The 10,278-nt window shown below is 45.3% G+C and overlaps 1 protein-coding gene across 1 annotated transcript in view; it reads right to left on the bottom strand.

Moving 5' to 3' along the window:
• Positions 1-7,054, bottom strand: part of GMPS (guanosine monophosphate synthase) — a 59,043-nt gene extending 51,989 nt beyond the window's left edge. The window contains exon 1 of the mRNA XM_089508988.1: positions 6,866-7,054. Within this exon, the coding sequence (XP_089365114.1) occupies positions 6,866-6,892 (27 nt within the window). The 5' untranslated portion in view covers positions 6,893-7,054. The remainder of the gene's footprint in view (positions 1-6,865) is intronic.
• Positions 7,055-10,278: the final 3,224 nt, after the last annotated feature.

Here is a 10,278-nt window from a genome sequence, read left to right on the forward strand (position 1 = left end):
CAAAGCTGTGCTCCAGTCCTTAGGACTGGATCGTTCCATTGGCATGGCTTAAACAGCGTACCTCCAAAGTGACCTGAAGCAGCTTTATTTTGGCCTGTCTGTATCGGGCCTGAGTTTCCCTACTTCAAGATGGCATGGGTTAAAAAGTAAGGGAAGAAAACCTGCACACATTATAGTGACTGGATATTCAATACAGCTTATGGGTTTGGTTTGTTTTTTTAAAGAGGGAACAGGCAATGTAGAGAAAATGTAGAAGCAGTGTCAGCAACAAGCAGAATGCAACTATTCCTAAACTACTGCTTTCCAAATGTACTAGATTGTCCTATATTCACCGCTCCCAACCATACACATTATGCTGAGCAGAGGTTGGGGGAAATTGGTATATTAACACTCACATATTAGTAACCATAAATCATATTATAGAAACACAAGACACTAGAACCTGGGAAAACCTGTCTTGAAGAGATATACCATCCACTATGAGCACCGAATGACAGAAAGCATCCCACCATTCTGACAAGAGATGTCTTGTTAGTGTCAGTGTATACAACTGCTGTAGAGAAAAATATAAAAAAGGTTACACCTTGTTCTCCCCACCATGAGGGATTTAGAACAAGGATAAAAAATTGGAGAGGGGGGGGCAGTGCTGGGAGTTGCAGTCCATCTTGTACTACTGTGTATCCTTACCCAGTTTGGAAGATTAAGTACTGACACATGAAGTAGGAAGCAGCCTGGCTAATTTTTTTAATTTTACACATATTTTTAAAGGGTAGTAATCTTATGCAGAGTTACAGATCTAAGTGTATTGATTTCAATGGACATATTCATATACATCTAACTCTGCAAAAGATCAGCTATGGACCCACCTAACTAAATGAGATTTCATGTTTCAAACCAGCACCTTTTGGTCTGGCACAGGAACATAGAGTTGGAAGAGACTGCAAGGTCTATCCAACCCAACTCCCTGCCATGCAGGAACACAGAATCTAAGCACCTCCAACAGATGGCCACCCAGCCTTTGTTTAAAAACCTACAAAGGAGGAGACTCCACCAAGCTCTGAAGGAGTGTGTTACACTGTCAAACAGCACTTATTGTCACTGGATGTTCTTTCTAATGTTGAGGTGGAATCTCTTTTCCTCTGAATCCATTGCTATGGGTCCTATTCTCTGGAACAGCAGAAAACAAGCTTGCTCCATCCTCAATATGACACCTCTTCAAATACTTAAACAAGACTGTCACATCGCTTGTTAACCATTTTTTCTCCAGGCTGAACATACCCTGCTCTGTAAGTCTCTCCTCATAAGGCATAGTTTCCTCTGCAAGAAGCAAACAGAAAATCCCTCCCTCCAAATAAGAGTACAAAATCTCATGAGGCCAAAATTACTCTAAAGATGTGCTCAATAATTAAGCAGTTCTATGTAGCCTTGTATAGATAAAGTCTGGGGAGAGAGATATAGTTAAGAAAGCTACTAGTAACTAGCTGATACTTTTTGAGGCAACTTCTTAAAAACTGGATGGCTTCACACCTACTGAGCAGGGATTTCTGTCCATCAGCTAGAAAGCTAAATTATAAACTATTTAACAAATATAATAGTAATGAATGATTTGAGTGTCTTAGAAGTAAATATTTCTTGTCCACCATCGAGAGATCTATATTATAGAATATTTAATAAATACAATAGAAATGAATGATTTGGCTGAGTGTTTTAGATGTTAACACAAAATTGGGAATAATAAGAAAGCCAAATTGAATTATGCGATAAGTTTCCAGTAGCAATTATACTCCTTACACAGGCACTTTATCCATTCACCTCCAAGATGCAAAGTTAGATTTGAGAAAGATGAACAACCTTAACAGCTTCCCTGCCACTCTAAAGTCTTTCACATCAGCAGGGCACTTAAAAGGAGCCAATGTCAAGAGGAAGAAGGGATGCCATTTCTACCCACTACCACTACACACATACTGTTTGGCATAAGAAGGTTTTTGTTGCTCGAGCGTCCTTATTTCCCCATGTTTGGACACAGCATGTAAATGGCAAGAGAGCACAGTGAGAACTTTCCACTACCGTATCTCTTTAGTTCCACAGAAGGCTGTCCCTCAAAACAAAACAAAACTACAAAGCACCAGCAGGATCACTCTTCTTTCTGAACTCTGAACTTCTCTCTCAACTATAACTGGAACTATTAAACTGCATGCTGCACATTTACATAGGACCTGGACAGATGGGCCCTTTGCGGCGTCTTGGCGACGTGCTAGGGTTGCCTCGGGGTTGTGCGTGCACACGCACTCCAACCCTAGCATGTGATGAGGACGTTGCAACTGCACAGCACCATCTACATGGAGTGCACAACTATGACATCGCAGCAGCGCAGCATCCAAACTGGTGGTTTGTGACGGCAAAAGAAGCCGCTTCCGGTCACTCCTTTTTTGCTGCGCAGCAGCATCACACAATTTGGTTGCTGCGGCACTGCTGTGGAGCAAAGAAAGGCGCCTCACCGCCGCCTCTTTTTGGCACTCTGTACTGCGCCATATCCACAGCCCTTGGCTCAGAAAGATGTGTGCTTATTACATTCATAACTACCACACATTCAGAGAATTAGAGGCCAATATCCCATGGAGAAAAATATATATTACAGTTGTCCCTCCATATTCGCTAGGGTTAGGGGAACAGGGTTAAGGAGCCCTGGTGGCGCAGTGGTTAAATGCCTGTACTGCAGCCATTCACTCAAAACCACAAGGTTGTGAGTTCAAGACCAGCAAAAGGGCCCAAGCTCGACTCAGGCTTGCATCCTTCCGAGGTCGCTAAAATGAGTACCCAGACTGTTGGGGGCAAATTAGCTTACTTGCTGTTCACCGCTATGATCTTTGGAATAGCGGTATATAAATAAAACAAATTATTATTATTATTATTATTATTATTATTAACAAGACCCCTGTGAATATGGAAGAACCGCAAATAACAAAAATACTGTTTTTACCTGAGAGGACACCTCTCTAGGAATCTCTAGGTCCTCCAGTGCAACTCTGTGGTCAATGTCCAACATACACTGACCATAGAATGGCACTGGAGTAGCTACAAATGGTCTTTCAGTGCAACTTTAAGTTAAAGTTGACCACAGAGTTGCACTGGAGGACCTAGACAGTCCTAGAGAGAACAAATTAATGAAATGCGTGATTAATCAAATCCGCAAATATGGAGGGATGACTGTATACACATCCACTGTTGATTCTAGTAAGATGGGCAAAAAAGGGATTTTGGTCACTATTTCAACCAGCATAATTCAAATCTTGTCACATATTTCTCATTCAATTCAATGTGCCCAGTTTCCTCTGAGCATTAACATAAGTTTTGAATCAACAGATAATGGCATAACAAACAAATCAACACAACAATCAAATCAATTGAATTTCCAATCGTTCTTTTCCTATGTACAAAATAATGGAGCATTTAACTTGCCTAACACCACCCACTGGGTTTCTATGGCCAAATGGGAATGTGAACTGTGGTCTCCAGGATCACAGTCCAACACTCAAACCACTACACCAAGCTGTCTCTCTGTACAATAATTTATCTGTGTCGACTTGATTAATGGACTACTATCTCGCTCCTCATTGAGATCTCCCTTTGCCCAGATGCACAGAACTACTACATTCTGAAAAACCAACGTTCTAATGATATTAACATTGTAGTAATTTTTCCCCTCCTGTATGATTTTTTAAAACTATGAAGAAGCCAGTGGAGCTTCGAAAGCTTGCAACATGTATTTTGTGCACTTTGGTTGGGTCAATAAAGGTATCACTGTTTTGTTGATTTTGCATGTCATTGCACTAATATACCTGTAGTATCTAAAGCCAGAATTAGCTAGCATGGTGCTAGCTAACTCTGGCTTTAGATACTACAGGTATATTAGTGCTTTGAGGGTCGGACTATGACTCTGGAGACCAGGGTTCGAATCTCGGCTCAGCCATGTAAACCCACTGGGTGATCCTGGGCAAGTCAAACTCCCTCAGCCTCAGAGGATGGCAATAGCAACCCCCACCCCACAAGAAACTTGCCAAGAAAACCCTGTGATAGAGTCACCTTAGAATCGCCTAAGCTGGAAAGGACCTGAAGGCTCACAACAACAAATAACGTATCTAAAGGAGTTTTTAAAGGAGTTTTCTTTCAGGTGATATGGAACAGTAAGTTTTTTTGGGTTTTTTTGACAATTAGACAACACTGAGCACAGGATCAGCTCTGCAATTTCTTAGGGTAATGAGATTTACCTTCTCATTCCAAACAGAGCACTTTTACAAACACTTCTAACTTGTCAGAACTACGGAAGTAGAAAACCACACTTCAGAACAGCAAACATACAATGGAAAATGTAAAAAATAAATAAATAAATTTCCCATTACTCCAATGAGGAGAGTTTGGGGAAGAATAGTAGCAAGAGTGTGGCCTACTGGTCTGAGTGTTGGACTACCCAGACTAAAATGGTGAAGGGTCTGGAAACCATGCCCTATGAGGAAAGACTTAGAGAGCTGGGGATGTTTAGCCTGGAGAAGAGAGGGTTAAGAGGTGATATGGCAGCCCTGTTTAAATACTTGAAGGGATGTCATATTGAGGAGGGAGCTAGCTTGTTTTCTGCTGCTCCAGAGAGTAGGACAGTGATGGTGAACCTTTTAGACGCAGAGTGCCCAAACTGCAACCCAAAACCCACTTATTTATTGCAAAATGCCATGTCCCTCTGGCTTTCTAGTAACAAACTCTGGCAAACTCCGTGCTGGGGCAACGGCACATGTGCCCACAGAGAGGGCTCTGAGTGGCACCTCTGGCATGCATGCCATAGGTTCGCCATCACTGGACTAGGACCTGGAGCAATGGATGCAAGCTTTAGGAGAAGAGATTCCACCTCAACATTAGGAGGAACTTCCTGACAGTAAGAGCTGTTCGTCAGTGGAACACACTCCCTCAGAGTGTAGTGGAGTCTCCTTCCTTAGAGGTCTTCAAACAGAGGCTGGATGGCCATCTGTCAGGGATGCTTTGATTGAAATTTCCTGCATGGCAGGGGATGGTCCTTGTGGTCGCTTCCAACTCTGTGATTCTATGATCCCGGCTTGGCCATGAAACCCACTGAGTGACCTTGGGCAAGTCACACTCTCTCGGCCTCAAGGGGAGGCAATGACAAACCAAACTCTGGACAAATCTTGCCAACAAAACCCCATGACAGATTCCTCTTAGGGTCACTAGAAATCGGAGATGACTTGAAGGTACACAAGAACAAAGCAGTTGATGAAGAAATTGAAATAGTTCCAGATTTTCCATACTTTGTCTCAGTCACTGATGAAATCTGAAGGCACACAACTACGAAATAAGAGAGATGGTGTACGCAACGATATTGAATAGGTTGTCATGAAAGAAAGGGGGGAGAGAAGTTTTATTAAGTGTAGTGTTTTAAACACTTCTATCTTTTTAAACTGTATTTTATCCTTTTGAGAAGTGATCTGTTTTGCTATTATAAACATGTAATTCTGTTTTAATGCATCACTTCTGTATGTCTTTACTTTTACTGTTCTTTTAAATTGTAAGCCGTTCTAGAGTCCCAGTTTTGAGGGGAAAGCAGGATACAGATAAATAAATAAATACAATAAAATATATAATGGGGAGGCGCTTCCGCATTGAAAGGAACAACCCCCCCTTTCACCTGTCAATACAAAAATAAAAACCCCCTCAGCTCCCAAAGTAAGCAAACCACCGGCTTTTCTGTCCTTCTACATTTCAGAACAGCAGTTCATTACCCCCTAAACTCCAGTCTTTCCTTCCCTCTCTCCCTGAACCAGGGCTGGCACAGGACTTTGTCACCTCTCTCCTTCCATTCTGGTGGGGGAACAAAACACACACACACAACACACAAATGCACAAGGACCAGGGCCTTTGCTCTGGCAAACAAGCAGGGAGAGCAACCGAGCCAACATGGGGGGCAGCCATGTGGTGCAAGGTGGCACTGATGTGGGCAAAGGGTCGAGCATGGGGGGGAGAAAGCGGTAGCTGTATGGGGGCCCAAAGTGGCAGCCATGTGGGGAGAAATGTTAGCCATGGGGGCCCCAAAGTGGCAGCCATACATGTGGGGCCTGAAGTGGCAGCCATGTGGGGCGAAATGCCAGCCATGGGGGGGGGGGGCAAACTGGCAGCTTTGTGGGACCCAAAAAGGGCATCCATGGGGAGCAAAAGTGTCAGCCATGGGGGGATGCAAAGTGGTAGCCATGTGGGGCACAGTGTCAGCCACGGGAGCCCAAAGTGTCAGCCATGGGAAGGGGGGGGGGGTGCACGGTGATAGCCATGTGGAGCAGAGTGTCAGCCATGGGGGTGCAAAGTGGTAGCCATGTGGGGCACAGTGTCTTCCATGGGGGGCCCAAAGTGTCAGCCATGGGGGGGGGGGCTTTCCGCAGGGTGAGCCATGGAAGCAACCCAAAGTGTCGGCCATGAGGGGCCCCCGAAGTGCCCTCTGTCTGTGGGAAGGTGGCTGACGCCTGGAGGGGGAGAGGGGCCACAAGGAGGAGGGAGGAGGGCGCCAAGCGGCGGGAGGGAGGCAGGGAGGGAGGGACGGTTCCTCCCTCCCTCCCTCCCTTCCCCTTCGGAGGCAGGGAGAGGGCCAGCTCCCCCCCAGGCTCCCCGCCAGTCTCCCTTCCTCCCTCAGGCGCCAGGCACGAAGCCTTCCCTCGCACAGGAACACAGACAGACACAGTTCCGTCCCTCCGGAGGGGTTTCTACACAAAGCTCCCCGAGGAGGAGGAGGAGGAAGAGGAGGCTCCTTCCTTCCTTCCTTCCTTCTTCCCGCTCCCTTCTCCTCCTCCTCCTCCTCCTTCCCTCCCGCACTGACCTTGGCTTCTCCATTACACAGAGCCATAGAGCCGGCTGGAGGAGGAGGAGGAGGAGGAGGAGAGACGCCGCCAAGGAGCGCCACGGAGCCCAGCTGCGACCCGGAATGAGACCGGGAAGGGAAGGAGGGGGACGGAGCCGCCACTGCTCCGGCCGAGATGAGCTAATCCCGCCTGCCCGCCCCGCAGCCCCACGCGCCGCCCCTCGGGCCGCCTCCTGCCCCTGCTCCTCCTCCTCCTCCTCCGAAGGGAGGAAGGGAAGGGAGAGCGACCGACAGACAGACAGGGAGCCCAACGGCGCCCCTCAACGGCCGCCTCCGTCAGGCGCCACGAGGAGCAGGAGGAGGAGGAGGAAGAGACTGAGGCAGGCGGTGTTTGGGCCGCCTTCTTTCTCCCAGCCCTTCCTTCTGGGTGCCTTCAAGCCCCCCCCCCCCGACTTATGGGGCTTTCTGGGCAAGTTTTGCTCAGAGGGGTCTGTTACTGACGCCCTCTGAGGCTGAGAGAGTGTGGCTTGTCACCCAGAGGGTTTCATCACGGCCCAACTGGGATCCTGATCTCCAGCATCATAGCTCAAGTGTGTGTGTGTGTGTGTGTGTGTGTGTGTGTGTAGGGTGCAAAGATATAGTCATGTTAGTCTGTAGAATCAGTCGGTAGAGAGATCTTGTAGCCCCTTTGAGACTCACTGAAGAAAGAAGTTGGCAGCATGAGCTTTCCTAGACTTAAGACTTAAGTCTACTTCCTCAGATGCGTGTATTTTAAAATGCATCTGAGGAAGCAGACTTAAGTCTTAAGTCTAGGAAAGCTCATGCTGCCAACTTCTTTCTTCAGTGAGTCTCAAAGGGGCTACAAGATCTCTCTACATCTATATGTGTGTTGTGTGCTTTCAAGTGATTTCTGACTTGTGGTGACCCTTTCATGGGGTTTTCTTGGCAAGTTTTGTTCAGAGTGAGTTTGTTCTTGCCATCCTCTGAGGCTGAGAGAGTGTGATTTGTCCAAAGTCACCCAAGAGCTGAGCCAGAATTCGAATCCTGGTCTACAGAATCATAGTCCAAGGCACCTTGGACTATGACTCTGCATTGTGTCCTAGTGATTTGAGTCTTGGACTATGACTCAGAAAACCTGGGTCCAGTTTCCCACTGTGCCATGAAAACCCCTGGGTGACTTTGATCAAGTCACACTCTCTCAGCCTCAAAGGGAAGGCAATGGCAAACCTCCTCTGAATAAATCTTGCCAAGAAACCCCCATAAACACCTTAGGATTGCCATAAGTCAGGAATGACTTGAAGGCACACAACAATATATAATAAACATGAAGTCCGGGTTTTAATTCCCCTTTTATTTAAAATGTCTTAATGAGGAACTTATCACACTTTGGCATAGGGCTCTCCTCCTTCTTTTCCAAAACCCTGACTCACAAATGGGGCTGAGGAGGAGAAAAGGAGCAGCTTTGCCATCCCTTGTCAGGACAACCCTCAGAAAAAAAGGAGCAAAGAAAGCAAGCCTGAGTAGGGCACACTTCCCCATCGCAGCCCTAGCTTCAAAGCATTTTATTTAAAAAACATACATGGGGGGTTGTTTTCAGATATTTTTTGTTTTCGGACTGTTTTCTTCACGCCTTTTTTCTTTAGGATGGTTCTCAAGAGGAGGAAAGAGGAAGTTAATAAAGGGGGGAGGCTGCTCGTCTTTTCCTCCTCTGCCCCATTAGTAGAAGGATGAGTAAATCAGGGTTTTGGAAAGGAAGGAGGAGATCCCCATGCTAAGGTGCAATAAATTCCTTTTCAAAACAGAAGAAAAAAATGGAATACATTTTTTTTACCGTTTCACACTGCAGCTGCAAACTTCTGCCCACTTTCTGTAGAGTGAGGGCTCATTCCCACTTACATTTAAACCAGTTTGCTATTCGCCTTCGCTCCGTCCTGGTAAATCAATTCCAAAAGGCCCGTCATTCCTATTATGAAAGTGGATCTTTTCATTATCCCCCAGGAATTGCTTCTTTTTTGGCACGATTGTCGTCCCCACAAAATGCATGTCAATCATCTGAGCGTCATCAGTGACGTAAGCGGCAGCCTGGGCAGCCCAGCTTGAGAACTATAATATATATTTAAAATAAATTGATAGAAGAACTGCTTCATTGGTTTTGCAGCTCCTTGCCTCACTGACTGCAAGTAGTTGCAAAATCCATGAATCTTCTATCAATTTCATTTTTAAAAAATCATGCACCCATAGGCCACACCATAAACACAAAGGCAGCGCTGAAAGGGGATGGTGGATCTACCAAAAACAGGAGGGACAGTAAACGCCCCTCTGCCATTAGTCCCTCCCCTCCAGAATGATGCAATTCAGATCCGTTGTTCTTACCTGTTGAACCCGCTTCAGAATCTATTCTTTTCAAAAGAACAGCCAAAGAACTAGTGTCAGGAAAGAGTGGGGGCTTTGCATTTGCCTCTCTTCATCGCAATTGAAACCGATCACAGTAGGATTGGAATAAGTTTCAAATGGAAACGACGATCTTATAACCCAATCAGCAATTCACTTTAAATCATAGTGGGAACATGGCTCGAGTAAACTTTGCTGGAAAAAAAATTGGGCAAGTTACACTCTCTCAGTCTCAAAGGAAGGCAATGGTAAACCCCCCATGAAGAAACGTGCCAAGAAACCCCTGTGATAGATTTGCCTTAGGGTTGCCATAAGTTGGAAATGACTTGAAGGCACACAACAACAATACAGAGTGTTACTTCTGAGTAAAAATCTTTAGGATTGGGACGTTTATGAAAAGTCAAAATACTACACTGCTTGGCTTCTTTATTTTAGAATTATGTTTCTCACCTTCCGAATCGCTTATTAATTTTTTTTTGTTTGTTTTTGTTTGAAGGCTCCATAAGTGAGGTAAAAGAAAGGGAGGGTGTAAATGTTTTAACAATTATTTTAAATGTAGATGAACATCACATTCTAATTTTCCCATCTTATGGTGAACTCTGCCAGGCAGGCTCCACTTCATTCATAAGTTACTTGTTAATTATGCCTCAGCTTTACCCCCAAGAAGCACAAGAGTCTCTTCCAGTTTACTTCTCCCAACAAGCCTGTGAGGTAGAAGGACAAAGCGAGATTGGCTGACATCATCTAGTAAGTACTATGTTTAGGCAGGGATTTGAATCTGGATCAATCTTCAAGCCAGTGCAGATACTCTAACTAATAAGAGCAATGCAGGGGAAACTCTGGCCTTACGAATGTTGTTTGACTCCAGTTTCCATCAGCCCCAGTCTGCCTGAACAATGCTTAGGAATGATAGGAATTTCACTTAAGTAAACAAACATAAATAGCATTTGGGATGCAGCACTTACACTGTTCCCAGAAAAATTATTTCTTTTTTCAAATTCATGAGGATTGTATCCAAGGTAAAGTACTTTACTTCTGAG

Source organism: Sceloporus occidentalis, unplaced genomic scaffold (genome assembly GCF_023333645.1).
Source record: "Sceloporus occidentalis isolate IW3139 unplaced genomic scaffold, rSceOcc1.0.p SCAF_2, whole genome shotgun sequence".
NCBI lineage: Eukaryota > Metazoa > Chordata > Lepidosauria > Squamata > Phrynosomatidae > Sceloporus > Sceloporus occidentalis.